This window comes from Aythya marila (genome assembly GCF_965140915.1).
Source record: "Aythya marila genome assembly, chromosome: 1".
Lineage (NCBI taxonomy): Eukaryota > Metazoa > Chordata > Aves > Anseriformes > Anatidae > Aythya > Aythya marila.
The window spans coordinates 16,072,470-16,090,690 of NC_139042.1; the positions used below are offsets into that span (position 1 = coordinate 16,072,470).

General features: G+C 39.8%; 1 protein-coding gene across 3 annotated transcripts in view; it reads left to right on the top strand.

The window, feature by feature from the left end:
• The window catches only part of GRIA4 (glutamate ionotropic receptor AMPA type subunit 4), a gene marked incomplete at both ends in the record, with an annotated part of 226,248 nt that overhangs the window by 71,352 nt on the left and 136,675 nt on the right, over window positions 1–18,221 (top strand). For all 3 annotated transcript variants that reach the window (XM_082768749.1, XM_082768748.1, XM_082768750.1), the window contains one exon: window positions 7,158–7,397. In XM_082768749.1, coding sequence (XP_082624875.1) covers window positions 7,158–7,397 — 240 coding nt within the window. The remainder of the gene's footprint in view (window positions 1–7,157; window positions 7,398–18,221) is intronic.

Here is an 18,221-nt window from a genome sequence, read left to right on the forward strand (position 1 = left end):
TTTTCCCTTCTGTACTGCGTCTCACTTGTAGAGCTCACATCTTCATATAGCTAGACTCTTCCTCTTTGAGGGAGTTCTTTAGGTTAAGAAAATTTGCCCAGTACTTTTACATCAGTGCTGTCCAATGACGGTGCACAGTAGCAGAACGAAACAGAGAGCATACAAGTGTGAGCCACATGGCTTAACAACATTGCAGTCACTCATCAAATGAAAGCCTTCATACACTCCTGTGGTGACAGGAAAATGTAATTCCTTACATGTGTTTTTTAGATGTATTTCTACCTGGAGTTGAGCAAGTGTATTGGGTTTCTGTGGCAAGGTTTCAGTAGTGAGGTGTGTATCAAGGGTGTCCTCTGTGAGAAATAACCAGGAGCTACTCCGTGTTGAATACAGCTGGTTGCAGAATTCCAAAATAGTCTCACCATTTGTCAAAGGTGAGTTCACCAGAGAAGTTGGTGGCACCTCTATGATAACGTATTTAAGAAAGGATAAGAAACATTGCACACCAGCTGTGAGAAAGGAGTGAGAAAATGTGAGAGAAACATCCTGCAAACCCCAAGGTCAGTGAAAAAGGAGGGGGAGGTGGTGCTCCAGGCATTAGAGCACAGATTTCCCCTCAGCCCTTGGAGAGGACCATGGTGGTGCAGGTTACCCCCACAGAGGACCGTGGTGAAGCACGTAGTCCCTGCAGCCCATGGAGAGCCCATGCAGGAACAGGCTTCTCGCAGGAGTTGTGGCCCAGGGAGAAAAGCCCACGCTGGAGCAGGTTTTTTTGACGGGAAGTGTGTCTAGTCCATGCTGAAGCACTCTGTGCCTGAAGGACTGCACCACATGTAAAGGACCTGTGCTGGAGCAGTTCTTTAAGAACTGCAGCCCTTGGGAAGGACCCACATTGGAGAGTTTGAAGGATTGTATCCTGTGGAGGAGATCTCATGCTGGAGCAGGAGAAAAGAATGACATGAAAGAAGCAGTAGAGACAAAGTATTAAGAACAGACCACTACCCCCACTCTCTGTTTGGATGTCCAAAGCATTGGAGGAAGTGGAGAGGCAGCAATGAAAGACTTCCCATGTCTGGAAAACTTTGGTAAAGCAAACTGTGCTGAGTCATGTGGTTTTGGTGCTTCCACAGTTCATAACTGTATGGCAGACCTGTGGGCCTGTCATTGTATTTATAACAGCTCACTTCTGCCTGAAAGAGCTTCCAGTGCTTTCAGACCTAGAAGCCAGACACTTTAGGGGAAAACATTTGAAAAGGTAGGTCAATGCTTTGTTTCAGAGCTTGTGTCCTAGAAGACCAATAATGAAACAAGACCAATACCGTGTAAATATGTGTTTGGGTATGTCTCTTTAATTGTATTTGTACATACAAAGACATCTCACAAACTTTCCCTCATTCATGCTATTTCCATGGTAATGATTACAGCTGTATTTGGACTCTGTCTTTCCCTTCTCTGATTGGAGGTTTTAAATTTTTTAAATTTTATGGGTATAACTTCTGGAAATCAGTGAATTATAAGAAATTGTGATTTTGTTTTGTTTCTCAAGAAAATTTTTGTCTTTAAAGTGTGCAATTTGTCTTTACAACAATAACAGGAACTTTGGGAAATCTTTCACAGAGAAGACCACATGTGGTTTGACTGCATGTCTCAGTAAATCCTGCAGAGTACACATTTTGCTATTAAGGCATTATGCGTTCTTGTTTACAACTGAAGGTCCCATGTGTCACCCATTCTTTTAAAGTGACAGTACTAAAACATAATTCAAACTGCTAGAATAGAACATAACTAATTCATATTATAGCTACTGTTTTCTTATGTTTTCTTACAGCTAATGTTTTCTTATATGTGCCACATACAGCTTATCTTTGATAGGACCAATGGCATTGCTAAATTTGTAGGTGAAAGTCATATGTGTAATACTGAAATCGTCAACTCTGAAGAGATGCCTTGTTTAAAGACAAATTATTATTCAACGTATTTCAAAGTATGCGTATGAAAGTCTATTTGTCACTGTTTTATATTTATGGGGGGAAATGTTGAACAAGATTATCACAGAATGCTAATATGAGACTGTGTTTAAGCATAATTTACTCCATTTATAATAAGTAAAATGCCTTTAGAAATCTAAGAGAAATAGATAAGGAATTGGGGAATCCAGGTAGTCATGTTTGCCTGGAGGCATTTTCTGAGAACAGTAGTGAGTCAGAATGCAAATCCTCGTGGCATTACCGGTTTTTGTGGTCGCTGCTGATTACTGTAAAATTGATTCAGGAGCTGTGCAGCATCTCTGCATATGTTTAAGCCTAATCTCCATAGTGTCATAGGCATTTTTCTTCTCTGTGGGTATTGTACTGAGTAAGAAAAATTCTAATAACCTTCATCTTAGTATTTTTTTCTTATCAAGCAAAGAAGGACACTATTCAGTAAATTCCCAGTTTTGATCTCAAGTATAGCAGCATAGCTATATAGCTGTTATTTCAGGATTTTAATGATTGTCAGGTAATGTATTATTGCATTTGGATGTAGGCAGTGACAAGGATGGTTTGCTTGAAAAATTAAAAGAATTATTTTTCTGTTATTTTTAGTGAAAAAAAAAAATTGTATAGTTCATATTATGTTATTTAATGCAATTTCTATGTTGGCTTTTTTTCTGTTGTTGATTTGTTTGCTTGCTTGCTCGGGAGTTTGTTTTTAATTTGAGCTTTATCTCATTTCAAAGCTTGATATTGATTTCTTGAAATTTTCATCATGTAAAATCCTGCTGTATGGACCGTGTGTTAAGAAAAGTACATTTTGCCTACATAAACCTGGAAAGAAGTGAGAAAATGCAGGGCTTATGAAAGGCTTTCTCTAAAATGAAAATATATTAATTAACTACCACTTATGTGCACAAGGTGTAGATTCAGCTGTTTCAGTTGGTAAAGTCAACTGAACTGTGCTTGCAAATATAGGAGGACTGACATTTCACAGAATGACAGAATACTTGAGGTTGAACCAGACCTCTGGAGGTCATCTGGTCCAACCCCCCTGCCAAGCAGAATCATCTACAGCATGTTGCACAGGATGGCATCCAGGGGAGGTTTTGAATCTCTCCAGAGAAGTTGACTCCACAAACTCTCTGGGTAACCTGTCCCTGAGCTCTGTCATCACCACAGTAAAAAGTGCCCCCTCATGCTCAGATGGAACTTCTTGTGTTTCAGTTTGTACCCATTGCTGCTTGTCCTGGCATTGGGCGCCACTGAAAAAAAGTCTGGCATCAGCCTCTTCACATCCTCCCTTAAGATATTATTATACATTGATAAGATCCCTTCTGTCTTTTTTCCAGGCTAAACAGGCCCAGCTCTCGTAGCCTTTCCTCATAAGAGAGATGTTGCCGTTCTCTAATCATCTTAGCAGCCCTCCACTGGGCTCTGGTCTCATCAGGGCAGAGCAGAGGGGGAGGATCACCTCCCTTGACCTGCTGGCAACACTCTTCCTATTGCACCCCAGGATCCCGTTGGCCTTCTTGGCCACAGAGACCCATGGCTGGTTAGTGGTTAGCCTGCTGTCCACCAGGATTCCCAGGTCTTTCTCCACAGAGCTGCGTTCTAGCAGGTCAGCCCCCAGCCTGTACTGGTGCCTGTACTGGGGCTATTCCTCCCTTGCTGAAGGACCCTGCACTTGCCTTTGTTTAACTTAATGAACTTCACCCGACTCTCCAGCCTGTCCAGGTCTCTCTGAATGTCTCCACATCCTCCACATGTCTCCAACTAGTTCTTCTTTGCTTGCTGGTGCTATGTCCAGCAGTACACCTGTCCTCATTGCCTCATCTACCATCTTTGTTAAAAAGTTATTGTCAATGCTCTGCAAGAACCTCCTAGACTGTCTCTAGCTGTGTTGTCTTTCTAGCAGTTGTCAGGGTGGTTGAAGACCACCATGAGAACCAGGGTGTGTGACTGTGAAGCTACTTACATAGAAGGTCTCAGCAACTTCCTCTTCCTGATCAGGTGGCCTGTAGTAAACATCCACAGCAGTGTCACCCATGTTAGCCTGCCCTTTCATCCTTACTCATAAGTTCTCCACTCTCTCATCATCCACCCCTAGGCAGAGCTCCATACATTCCAGATGCTCTCTCACATAAAGAGCAACTTTACTACCTCAACTTTCTGGCCTGTCTTTCCTAAAAAGACATTTAGCCACCCATGACATAATTCCAGTCATGCAAGCTATCCCACAATTTTTATGTAATTGCAATGAGATCAAAGCCCTGCAACCCCACACAGATATCAGATTTCCTCACAGAAAGAGTTGTAAAACACTGAAAAATCCTTTTGCAGGGGAAAGTAACATGCATGATGTGACACCAGAACTGAATGAATGATTATACAAGAAAGACAGAAGAAACAAATACTTTAAAAAGGTATGCAATAAGAAATCAGGATATATAGAGGACATTTATTGCAGAAATCAGACATTATGTTAGTGCTGTCAATGAAAAATGAGACTTGCAAAGTGCGTTAAAACAACTACAGAATGTCATTTTTATCTATGAATTCAAAGGGAGGAAATAGGAAAATTGAGTCTGTTACGTATTGATAATGGATTGGAAAATCATGAAAATCTGGATATGGACTTAAAGCTAATAGATACTGATTTTCAGTCAGGAAGGATGCTGACCTTAAAAGAATAGTCATGATAGCTAATGGGAATAGGGAAACCACCTCACATAAAATATTTATTTTTAAAAATGGACATAGAATCCATCAGCCATGGACCTAGCAGCTAACATCAATAGTCTGTGAAGCAATGGAACAAATTTTGATAGAAAGAAAACTTTAAAGTATAGCTATAGACAAAATCTGGGATAAAATGCAACCAGAAATTACTACAATAGAAAGTATGGGATTAATCAATATCTTCCTTTTGCCAAGAGAATGAACTAAAAGAACCATGCTCCTAAGGGAAGTGATTTATGAAAATAGAGGCAAAAAGAAGAGTTTAGAGAGGCAGGCATTAAAACAGCTAAGGGGAAGTTTGCAACAAATGCGGTTAGAAGAGGAGGTAATAGGATGAAGAAGCTTGGTGGTGGAAAGGTACTGTGAAACTGACTTTATAATAGACATGGGGTTAAAAAGTCATCGTACCCTGACAGAATTTGCTGGTGAGGTAAATACAGAGATCTCTAGAAATTCAAAGCAGACTAACAAAATAACTGTGGAAGTAAATAATTTTGAGTAGTACAGTAATAGATATGACATACCGGAAAGTTGTACATTGGTGACTAATAAAAATATTATACTATAAGCAGAAATTCATCTTTTGGAAAAGACCTAGGAGGAAGACAGGGCAGAATTTTGATTCTGAGATGATTGTCAGCCATCACTGAGAAGTAAATTTAGAAAAAAAAAAAAAAAAGTGATCTTAGGATATGTCAGCAAAAGTATTTTACAGTAGAGATGGGTAAGTAATGTAGAAAGAAGCAGAAAGCTTTCAATTGAAATTCTAAGCAGGTTAGTCAACTGAGTTCAAGACAGACAAAATGAAACTGAGAAAACACAGAACAGCACTTTAGGGAATGATTAGGGAGAGACAGTCATTTGATGGGTCTGGGAGAATGTGTGCAGTGTGGTCCAGCAAAGCAAACACAAAGAAGGTTTTAAGAGCTATGTATCAACATATTGAAGGGGAACTTAGGAGAAGGAAGAAAGCTTTTTAACCTTTAAAATTACTTATCTGTCTGTGAAAATCTTTAGGGTGACGGCTGAAATATTGGGACAGCACATAAAATCCCAGAACTGCCCTCCAGTGACTTGTTCCAGTTCTGGCATCAGAACTGGATGAATTGCCCAAGTCTAAGGAGAAAAATGTACAAGTTCTATGTTTGCTTTTTATGATGTAACATGAAACAATTAAAGATTAACTGTTTTTGAATACTCCCATTTGCTAAGTGTGTACCTGGTTCCCTGACTGTGATGATCTCGCAGGGTAACTGTGACCTCCAGACTAAAAGAGAGGAGGCCTCTTATAGAATCATAGAATCATTAAAGTTGGTAAAGACCTCCAAGATCATCTGGCCCAACTGTATTCTTCTTAGATGTCATCTATTTAAAAGGGCATGGGTTAGGTTTTCCTTGGTTCTGTGTATATGTAGGAACAAGTTGGCAGGAGGGAGGGATGTGGAACAGGAGTGCATAGGAAATACATGCTTAGGAAAAGTTTATGATGACCTCTGAAATGACTTTTTCTTTCTTCATTTTCTGCGATTATGGGATAGGTACTGTTGTTAATTATCACACAGAGTTTCTAGTAAGTTGTTTTGTGCTTTCAAATAAAAGGGGTGCTGTTCACCGGGCCATTTATGAGTTGCTAGAAAAGCAGTATTTACTCAGAAAAATGCCCTCATGTCTGTTTTTATGTGCATAGATAAGTAAAGCCCTTATCTAATCTGCTGAAATCAATAGAAGTCTTTCTCTACATCTTAAATGAGCCCAAGAGCAAATCAAAACTCAGAATATATATTCAGGTCATTTGTTTTCTGGTTTTGAGGTTGACACAGAGTAGAAATAAAGGGTTTGGGGCAATAGCCTGGTCACAAGTACTTACTACATTTTCCTTCAGCTGTTCTCTTAAAAGTCAAGGAGATTATTCATGAAATAGGTTGTTATTCAGTGTCTGTAGTAGTCTTAATGCAGCACAAGGGCTCTGTGCTTAACTGAGAATGAAAGATCCATATTGCAAGAATTCAAAATGTCCAGATTTTACTCGTGAGGTCAATTGCTTATTTTGAAATGTGAACAATTTTCTGCTTGAAATAATGGAAATGATCAAACCCTATTAATGTACAGAGCTGTGGCTAAAACAGCATACATTGACTTTTTACTGGAATGCAAAAATGCATGTCATATAGTTTGTATTTCATCACAGAATTAAATATATATAGAGAGAGATAGGTAACGTAATGTTCTTTGAATAAGATTCAGAAGTGGCAAACTGTTATTTAGCTATTTACTGGTTTCCAGAATTAAACACATATAAATACTGAAGTTAACTATACAGGCAGAAATGGAAATATTCAATTTATAGAGTTGGGGATGTTGAAATGTGTAAGTATGTATTTACAGATTTTGTCACTAGGTGAACTCTGTTGTTTTTTTTTTTTTTTTGCTTTTTCCTTCCAGTTTGCTCCCAGTATTCTAGAGGAGTTTTTGCCATTTTTGGACTATATGATAAGAGATCAGTACATACCTTGACCTCATTCTGCAGCGCCTTGCACATCTCCCTCATCACACCGAGTTTTCCCACCGAAGGCGAGAGTCAGTTTGTGCTGCAGCTGCGGCCATCTCTGCGAGGAGCCCTCTTGAGCTTGCTGGATCACTATGAATGGAATCGCTTTGTCTTCCTGTATGACACAGATCGAGGTGAGTTGCAACCCAGCTTTATTATCTTTTTAGTTTGATTGTTTTTTTTGCAAAAACTGTACATTTTTATATGGTATTGAGACCCTGGTGAGTCAAATTTTAAAGAGCCTTTGAATTGAAATACCATTGACTGAATAACTCTGGCTGAAGGAAGAATTCCTTAGCCTGCAAATACTGGATATTGGATGCAAATAGTATGCAACTGACCAGCAGAATCCTGCATTTTAGGTCATTAATGCTAAAACATTTTAATGAATGTTATTGAAACAAACAGTTCAAAAAGCAGTACAGATCAGTTCACGTTTCAACTCACTTCATAAGTGATAGCAGTACAAAGAAGTTGAGAGGACCAGCCATGTTTTTGCTGCACCTGCACTGGTATAAGCTGAGATGTGAGTGAGCTCATGCTTTTGGAGGTCAAGGCGGAGGCTCGCTGAATGTGAGGCCCTCAGGCTGCAGCAGAGAAGTGAAGGTAGGAGATGTATCTACATGGCAGCAGCAGGAGAGGATGATGCAGTAGCCATCTCTGTCCACTGCTCCTTTCATCTGGAATTACCTCTGCAATCAACTTTGTTTTTATAAAATTCATGGTGCATTACAAAAGGCCACATTCCCTGTTTACATCTTCCATTCCACATCCCAGAGCATCTCAAAACCTTTTAAGTGGTAGAAAGCTGCAAGTGCATCACTGTACCTCACCACTTACTGTAGGATTGTGAAGTAAAATCTCACATTCTCCACATTGTACATTCATTCTGTTGGCAAAGCACTTTGAGTATGGAAGAGTATTTAGCCAACACAGCTGAGCTTCTGTGAAAGAGGCAAGATTTTTATGTTGATGGCTTATTTTCAGGGAAAAAGTGAGTGGTGTAGCTGTAGTCAAATAATTATTTTACTACAGCTGTTTCAATATAGCTCCCCATGTGGACAGGCTATTCTAAATTGAAGTGGCTTTATTCCAGGGTAATTATTCTGCAGTAGAAATAGGGAATTTTACGGACCTAACTAAATCTGTTTAATTATTTGATTATGGCTGTAGAAGTCAATTTTCCTGTATATACAAACACTACACTTTAGTGAGAATTTTGCTTGATAAACTGCCTAAATACCTGAATTTAAATAAAAATGATTAATGTGCCAAAATGAAAGGGCTTGCATTGTTCCATAATCGTTGGTGTTTTGTTGTTGTTGTAGTTTGATTTAAAAAAAAAAAAAAAAAAAAAAAGATTTTTTTTAATGTTTGCTGGACCAACAAGGGAAGATCTGAGAGGCCTTACAGAATACACTAGGTAACGTACTAGGACAAGTCCAGAGAAGGGCCACGAGGATGATCAAGGAGCTGGATGGAGCACCTCTACTGTGAAGACAAGGTGAGGGAGTTGGGGTTGTTCAGCCTGGAGAAGGGAAGGCTCCAGGGAGACCTTAGAGCAGCCTTCCAGTACCTAAAGGGGGCCTACAGGAAAGCTGGGGAGGTACTCTGTCAGGAAGTGATAAGACAAGGAGTAACAATTTTAAACTACAAGAGGGGAAATTTAGATTAGATATGAGGAAGAAATTCTTTATTAGGAGGGTGTTGAGGCACTGGCACAGGTTGTCCAGAGAAGGTGTGGATGCCCCATTCCTGGAGGTGTTCAAGGCAAGGCTGGATGGGGCTTTGGGCAATCTGGTCTGGTGGAAGCTGTCCCTGCCCATGGCAGGGGGGTTGGAATCTTTAGGGTCCCTTCCAACCAAAACCACTCTGTGATTCTGTGATTCTATAACTGAGTAGAGAAAAAAAAAAAAAAAAAAAAACAGTGAATTTAAAAGTGTTCTTACTCAAAACAGTAATGAGGAGCAAGAAAACAAGCACGCTATTACAGATGTGATCCTACAGGTCCAACAATTTGTCAGGAGAAGAAGTGCACAACCTGCAGTCACCTTTCTCATCTAAATTCACATGCTTAATTAGATTGAGACATCATTCCTAAGCATGCAATATCACACCAAGGGCAGTTACAGAAAATCATTTATAACAGTGTGGTTAATAAATGGCACTGAACTCAGCAGCTCTGAACACACTGGTGTGTCTTTGATAGGCAGGATGCAAGGAGTGCTACACTGGATCATCTCTTAAAATCTGAATAGGTCTTGTGACTCTATTTAATGCAGGAGAAAATAAGATTTGATGTATCTTTAAGTAGTAGGATGACTGTAAAGATATATTCTTGATGAATAATTTTCACTACCATTCCACAACAGAAATTTTGAATGCAGGGCTCATATATGAAAAGAAAAAAAGAAAAAAAGAAAAAAGGAAAAAAAAAAAAAAGAAGAAGAAGAAAGGGGAAAAAAAAAGTAAATATATCTTAATTCAGTGTAATAAGAATATATATATATATATATATTGATGTTGAGTTACATAGGATCTCTTTCAGTGAGGCTGGAATGTAGTCATGTCTAGATTTTTGTTAAAGATACTTCCAGTCCATGCCAGACACTTCCCTGTCTCTCTGAGAAGCTCCATCCAACCAAACTGTAGGAACAGGAATCACTTAGCCTTTTGTTTTTGACACTGAGCCTGCAAATTGTTCTTTGCAGCTTAACCAGAAAACTATAAATAAATTCTTATGCAGGAAGGTAAACAATAAGTATAAATTCCAGCCAGACATAGTAGCTGTTTAGGAAGAGGGCAGCATTTAGGGGTGTTGTTCTCAGACCTTCTTTCCCAGCCTTTTCATCTGCCTCGCTTCTTGCTTCTCTTGCATGCAGCTCAGTTGCTGCTTGCTCTTAAGGGGTGAACATTTAATTTCAGGTATTAAGGTGGGTTCTCTGCTGTATCATTCTGTTCATCTCCGGACAGACACTCAACTCCCTGTAGAACCCCGGTCTTTTTGCTACCAGGGATGTCTATGTTAAGCATTTTAGTTCAGGTCAGGAATGCACTTCTGCTGCAGCTCTCCGAGTCATTCCCACGTTCCGCACCTGGGTTTATGCCGTGGAGTTGTCTTGGTGCTCACAAACTCCAGTGGGATGGTGGCTTCAGCCAGTATGTTAAATCTCCTTTTCTGACATTCTTTCAGTCTTGTCATCTGGAAAATCACTGTCCTGTGACAGAATGCAGATTGTAGGAAGAATGACAAGGCTACAAAATGAATTGTAACTAGCAGGGAACATTACAGCCTTTGCAAAAAACATCAGACCTGATGACAGAAAATGCAACTGGTTACTTAACAGGGAAGGTGAGCAAGTAAGGAGGAGGTTAAAACCTCAAAGGCCCTTTGGTTTCAATACATCGTCCTCTCTCCTACCCTCCTTCCATAAAAAGATTTAAGTATGACCTGGTGCTTAATACAATGAATGTAAACAGCAATTACTATTAACAGCAAGGTGCCAGGTACACAGACAGAAAACGGAAAGAGCAGGCTGAAGAACACTCAAATGAATTACACAACACATAGCAAGGAAGGCCTAAAATGAAAGCCATGCCTTCCTGAGATACCCAGCAGAAAAGGGAAGTCCCATAGAGGTGAAGTGCTCAGTTGATGTCATCATAAAGGAAGATAAATGAAAGGACCAAATGGGCAGACCAGAAGAACATTTGGTTTGTGTATGTTCTTTCATTGTGATTGAGAGGTATTTATTTTATAAAGAGGCAGACAATCAAGTGGGAATGTGCATCTGTAAATCACTGTGGTATTTTAGACGGGGCAGAGGTGTGCCTAGGATGGTGTTTTGCTAGTTGTTGACAATAATTTCTAGCACCAGAAAGCAAAAGTTGGAGCCTAAAGCCATAGAAGAAAGTTGGAGAAGTTTGTGTGAGGTGTGAGAAGCTGTTTAAGCTTGTGTTAGCTGTCCATGCTGTGTGCAGCCTTGCTGAGAGCTGGGATAGCAGTTGTTGGTAAAATTGCAGGTGTTACCCAGAGCTAAGGAAGCCCGGGGTGGAGACAGTCAGAGGGGCTGTGGGGCTATGGGGGACACCAGAGAGGGCTGCAGTCAGTGAGCTGGGAGGTGCTTTCACCAAAGTGAAGCAGCCATTTGAATCCAGCCCTGTTTCCCAGCAAGAGTTGTCAGTCCCTGACTGTGACTAAAGAGCAGTAGCAGGAGGGGGAGAGCCACCAGCTGGCCTAACAGTTGGCTCAGCAGAGGCAAGGACTGTAAAATAGTTAATAGTTCTCCTCTAGAAATTAGGCATTGCATGTGAGCTGTTTATGTACCGTGTTGTGTTGTTTTATTTTTTTCTTTGTTCCTTTTAATTACATAGTGTTCATTAAACCAATTCAGTCATGTTTGCAGGTGAGAAAAATCAGCTCACGGCACAAGATAAATTTAATTTCCCTACATTTCTGGATAGTGTTTTTTTAGAAACTCCTTTAAAGTTGAAACCATTTTATTTTATGAAAATCTAAACCTGGCAGAAGAGTTACACAAGTGCTGATGGTCTGTTTAAGTTAATCCTATGCTACTTAGAGCAGCAAAATGCAAGCTTTTATCTTTTGAGCACTTGTGGAGGATTGGTGAGGTTTCAGATGTCTGGAGAAGGTAAAGAAAGGTATGGGGAATGTATAGCTCTCCCTCTTTACTTTGAGAGAGATTTTGGAATTGGTTATTAATAATCAATTTATCAGGCTAATCTAATTTTCTCCCTTGGTAGAGTAGCTGTCACAGCAGTAAGCAGTAGGTCTGGTGTAACTTTCTACCTCCTGTGATGATGCCTCATGCCTGAAACAGAAAGCAGAAAAGCAACTATAGCCTGGTGTCTGGAAAATTAAGAAACCATACCCTTAAATAGTTGTTAATGACACATGTTAAAACTAAGAGTAGCTCTCAGATGAGGTGTGAGGATTTGTCTTTGCTCTAGTCTAGTGAACGTCCAGAGTGAAGTTGAGAACAGCTTTTGTGGATGCTCAACCTCAGTGAGTTAAACAGAGTGATGCAAGATAAGTGATGCAAGCTAAATTGAAAGTGATCTTGCTAGATAGATCAAGGAGGTGAAGTATGATAAAGGCTGTGCAAAGGTTAAGCTTAGGAGGGAAGAACCAAAGGTACAAACACAAAGTGCAGAGTAACTAGCTTGGCACTAGTATCATAAGAAATATTTCAGGAGTGGTGGAGAGCCTTAAAAATAATGCAATTCAAGACTGTTTTACTGTTTCCAAGAAAGTAGATATTATATTGAGATGAAAAAAAATGGCATGTGGGAATGGAAGCTAGATGTTGCTCCCTCTCAGCTGGCTGAGATGTTGGGTTTCACACTTCAACAGCAAAGATAAAAAATATCTGCTAGCTGAGAAAGTGGAATGGAATCGAGTGAATAAGGCACACAGAGGATGTAATGCTGGCAGTACTGTGTCCCACCATTTTTCCTTGGTATTTGAAAACACTAGGTACTGTTCCTAGCTGCATCAAAGGCGTTTGGTATGAGCATGGAGCAAGGATCAGGCATCCATTGCTGGAATGGCACTCTTGTTACTGTTGACCACATATAGATCACAGAATCACACAGAATTTCTAGGTTGGAAGAGACCTCAAGATCATCGAGTCCAACCTCTGACCTAACGCTAGCAGTCCCCACTAAACCATATCCCTAAGCTCTACATCTAAACGTCTTTTGAAGACTTCCAGGGATGGTGACTCCACCACTTTCCTGGGCAGCCTGTTCCAATGCCTAACAACCCTTTCAGTGAAGAAGTTCTTCCTAACATCTAACCTAAAACTCCCCTGGCTCAACTTAAGCCCATTCCCCCTCGTCCTGTCACCAGGCACACGGGAGAACAGACTAACCCCCACCTCGCTACAGCCTCCCTTGAGGTACCTATAGAGAGCGATAAAGTTGCCCCTGAGCCTCCTCTTCTCCAGGCTGAACAAGCCCAGCTCCCTCAGCCGCTCCTCGTAGGACTTGTTCTCCAGGCCCCTCACCAGCTTCGTCGCCCTTCTCTGCACCCGCTCGAGCACCTCCATGTCCTTCTTGTAGCGAGGGCCCCAAACCTGAACACAGTACTCGAGGTGCGGCCTCACCAGAGCTGAGTACAGGGGGACGATCACCTCCCTAGCCCTGCTGGTCACACTGTTCCTGATACAAGCCAGGATGCCGTTGGCCTTCTTGGCCACCTGAGCACACTGCTGGCTCATATTCAGCTGACTATCCACCATCACTCCCAGGTCCTTCTCTGCCTGGCAGCTCTCCAACCATTCCTCTCCCAGCCTGTAGCTCTGCTTGGGGTTATTGCGCCCCAGGTGCAGGACCCGGCACTTGGCCTTGTTGAACTTCATGCAGTTGACCTCAGCCCATCGGTGCAGCCTGTCCAGATCCTCCTGCAGAGCTTTCCTACCCTCAAGCAGATCGACACACGCACCTAACTTGGTGTCATCTGCGAACTTACTGAGGGTGCACTCAATGTCCTCGTCCAGATCATCGAGAACCATCATTAAAGAGGACCGGCCCCAGCACCGAGCCCTGGGGAACGCCACTAGTGACTGGCCTCCAACTGGACTTGGCTCCATTTACCACGACTCTTTGGGCCCGGCTATCCAGCCAGTTTCTAACCCAACGAAGTGTGCGCCAGTCCAAGCCAAGAGCAGCCAGTTTCTTGAGGAGAATGCTGTGGGAGACAGTGTCAAAAGCCTTGCTGAAGTCAAGGTAGACCACATCCACAGCCTTTCCCTCGTCCACCCAGCGCGTCACTTTGTCAAAGAAGGAGATCAGGTTCGTCAAGCAGGACCTGCCTTTCATAAAGCCATGCTGACTGGGCCTGATCGCCTGCTTGCCCTGCAAGTGCTGCGTGATGACTCTCAGGAGGATCTGCTCCATGAGCTTCCCTGGTACTATGAAAAAAAAATAATAAATTAAAAGCATGACCTGGGGGGGGTGGGGGAGAGGAATGGGGGAATAATAATATTAAAGAACTGAGATCATTCTCGGAGAGAAGGTCTGTTAAGGAGCAAAGACCAGTTCTTTTTTGTACACACTGAGATCTTTTTTAGACCCACTGAGATCAAGGAAAGAATTAGAATTATTTTGCAGGAAGGCAGATTTAGGGTGTTAATAGGAAAAGTGTTTCAGCAAGGTCAGATAAGCACTATAATAAACCGAGCAGATTGTGGGGATTCTTACCATTGGAGGTTTTAAGGAAGAGATTAGAAAATATCTGCAATGGTGATCTGCTTTACTACATCCTGCCTCAGATGATCTCTTCGGTCCCCTCAGAATTTATATTTATGTAATTTTCATGATTTCTCCAGGAAACTGGGAATGGTTTCTTCACAGTACTTGAAATTAAGTACTGTGAAAAATTAAGATAACTTAATTTTTTACTATGGAGCAACTTTCAATAATATATTATTGCTATTCAATTACATATATAGCCTTTGTAAAACATATAGTATGTTCCATTATTCAAAAATCAGATCAAAAACATTCTAAGTGACTTAAGATAAAAACACTGTAAAATCAGGTCGAAGGACTATAATTATAATATGGCACTCAATAAGTTGAATTATTGTTCGCTGAGCATTCAGAAACTGCAAGAATTGGCCCTACATCAAGCATTACTTGATATTTTTACTGTGCTTCTGAACAAATTTGTCAATGTCTTAATAATGAAAAAGAGAAATAATGTTATAGCAAGCTGGAAAGTTATTTTGATATTTAGCTCAATTGAAAGAGCTAGACTGCTGAAGCCAGTAACAATCTAGAAATACAACCTGCCTATTTATCTGCATAAAAATACTGAATAGAGATTCTTATTAGTGAAATAAGTTCAAAAGACCAATTGCTGCCAATAAACAACATCTTGAAGATGAACATGCAACACAGTACTGCCAAGAAAAAGTTTTTGACACTAAGTGCTGTTTAATTACTGATTGTGTTCTGCATAACATTGTTGAGCCTAGACCTATAGCATTCTTACCTTAAACTGCTAGAATGTCACAGGGTATTTCAGGTAAGCTTGAGAAACAACAATTACATAATGGTTCATAGGGAAGATTAAGATAGCAACCTGACTTTCTTCAGTTGCAGTGATCTGCTTGGTCTTGGGTCCTTTCTTTCATAATGTTCACCAGGAAGAGTTTGCAAGGTTTCCCACAACAGGTGTTTTTCATTCTGCTGACCTTTGAAAAAATGTCCAAGAATAAAAGAGAAACAGAAGCTCATGACTGTGTCCACTACATGAAAACAAAAGTTTCTTATCTGCAGTGTGCAATTATTTACCAAACTTTTGTGAAACAAAGAGCAGAGCTACCACAGCATTGCAAAAATATTGAAATGATGTATTTTAGAAAACAAACAGCATTGGATAACTGGTCTCATTAATTTTGTTGCTGCTTGTATTTTATTGACCACTTGTATTTTATCAACATTTTATTGACTAACATCTATTCTGTAGGTTTAAAATTTTTGGTATTTTATGTCTTGACAGTTGCTGAGATTAAGATCATCAGTGTTCTCAGCATGTCAACTTTTTACATATTTCAGAGTAGTATCATCAAATCAGGTCTTATGGTCAAACTGGTTTGGAGATTTCAGTAGCCCTAATACATACCAGGGAATAGGTTTTCACTTATGCTGTAGGTGAACAGAAAAAGATGTGTTAAAGAAGCCATTCGTCATCATCAAAAACATTCTAGATGGGCAGTGGATCGTGTCATACATGTTAGGATCCAAGTACCACTGTGTTTGTTGCTTACCAAAGTCATGTTGTAATTTTGTGCAGGCTGATCTGAACTGATACATGGAATGTAGAGAAAAAGTTTATAAAATATCAGTGAATAAAGAACACTGCAGTAAGTTTTTCAGCCCCTTCATATGATCTGCCTCTGTCTATACTCAGTAATACCATGTTTCTAACGGAATAGACCAATGTACCTCATCCACTGATAACTGGTTTGTAAATATTTATTTTTGCCCGTGTTAGCTCATTCGTAATTATACCAGCAACATGCCAGCATCTGATAAAAACTTGAAAATATAGGTAGTAAGTGTACACATGAAACAGAGATGCATCAGCATCAGTAATGATACTATGATTTTCTGTCTTTCCTTTGTCTTACTACCAAGGAGAAGCAATAATAATAAAACAGCATTGAAATCTAGTAATGAGCTCAGAATTCACTACATATGAAAATCTTCCAATGGCTTCATTAAATAAAAGTACTCCTCTTGTTTTTGAACGCTCAGCAAAGGTGGAAATACAGAAAGATACAGAAATAAAAAACTGATCATTAGGTGTACAGATGAGTACCCTGACTTTCCTATTCCGTGTAAGATGTGGCTCAAACTTACCTGCATCAGCATGCTTTGGTCATCTAGCTAAGCACTCAGAATATGCAGTATAACCTAATATGCAAACACCATAGAAATACATCAGTTAGGAAACATTAAATAAAGGACTGCCTGTTATCTTCCTGATAGAAAGAATTTGCTTTGTGTCTTGTGTCCACAGCCATATGGCTCTGGCTTCTGTATGCTTTCATATTCCAACATCCTAAAGTAAATAGCATTTCTATTTCCAATGGGTTGTTCTAATAATTTCAGAGCAATTGCATCTCCAGAACCTGGCACAAACAGTTAATTTGTTGTTACCTGCTTCTGTAACACCTTCATTTACATGGGAACATGTCATTTGCAGCTGTTTGTTACACACACATTCTGTATTTTACTTGAAAGCAGAACAATGTAATTCTGAATATATGCTTCCACTTATTCTCTGAAAAGAAAAGTTAACTTCAGGTGCTCCTACGACTTATGAGTACTGTTGTGGCTCAGCACATTTCTGAGTACATGCTGTACCTGAATACATTAGTAGACATTGTTCTGAGGAGCATTTTTTTTCACTTCCTCCATATAGATAAGTCATAAATAAAAGCACTGCAAACCATATGTTGGGATCTGTATGCTGTAAAAATTAATTCTGTGATTATTTCATACTATATAAGAGTGAGTAATTTATATACATACTAATAGGATTTATATTTACTTTTCCATAGATTAAATAAACTCCCTCCAGAGAATAATGCTTTAAGTAGAAATTAATGTTGTGATTTACTGATTATTTAGCTTTTTTGCTACTCTGCCTTTTGTTACCTAGATATATATCACTGATATCACCATTGTCAAAAATCTGCAGAAAAACTGTCTTTAGAGAAGGGACTGCAGCAACCTTACATCAGCATAGCCAAGAGCATCTTTTCTAAGTATGAGGCTGTCCTATGTTTCCACTACACATTGGTCAGTATTAGTAGTGTAGACAGTTGATAGATACAACAACCAGCAATGCAGACCTCTAAAGAAGACCTTGAAAAGACTCAGACGAGGAAACCAGCCACACATCCAAATGCTTATGCTTTAGAAATTTACTTCAGTGTGGACATCTGAGTCCCGCAGCTGCTGTACATAGCCTTTTATATGGCCACAGGTGTTGGCTTCAGTGCTGGAGCAGAGTGGTAGCAAACAAAGGGGAGTATAGTCAATGCTGCCAGAGACTACACATAGTGCCAATTTAATACTGAATGTAAAACAAATACTCGTGCCAATTTGTTTCTAAATGCATTTTTAGTTAGAAAAATTAGCTTTATTTTTTTGAGAACATTATCTATGTGTGGATGAATGTTCCAAGTTTTAATACGGTATAAAGCAGGCTTTTAAAATAAATAAATAAATAAATAAATAAATGAACAAAATATATACTTAAAAATAGCCCTACAGCATAGACTTACAAATACCAAAACATATATTGCTTTTTGCTGTTATTGTTTAAAAAAATAATTGTATTAGACCAATTCTTAATGATCTCTTTCTCCATGGCATATTTTGTGATACAGTTATCCCTTATGTAGTACAAGTGACTT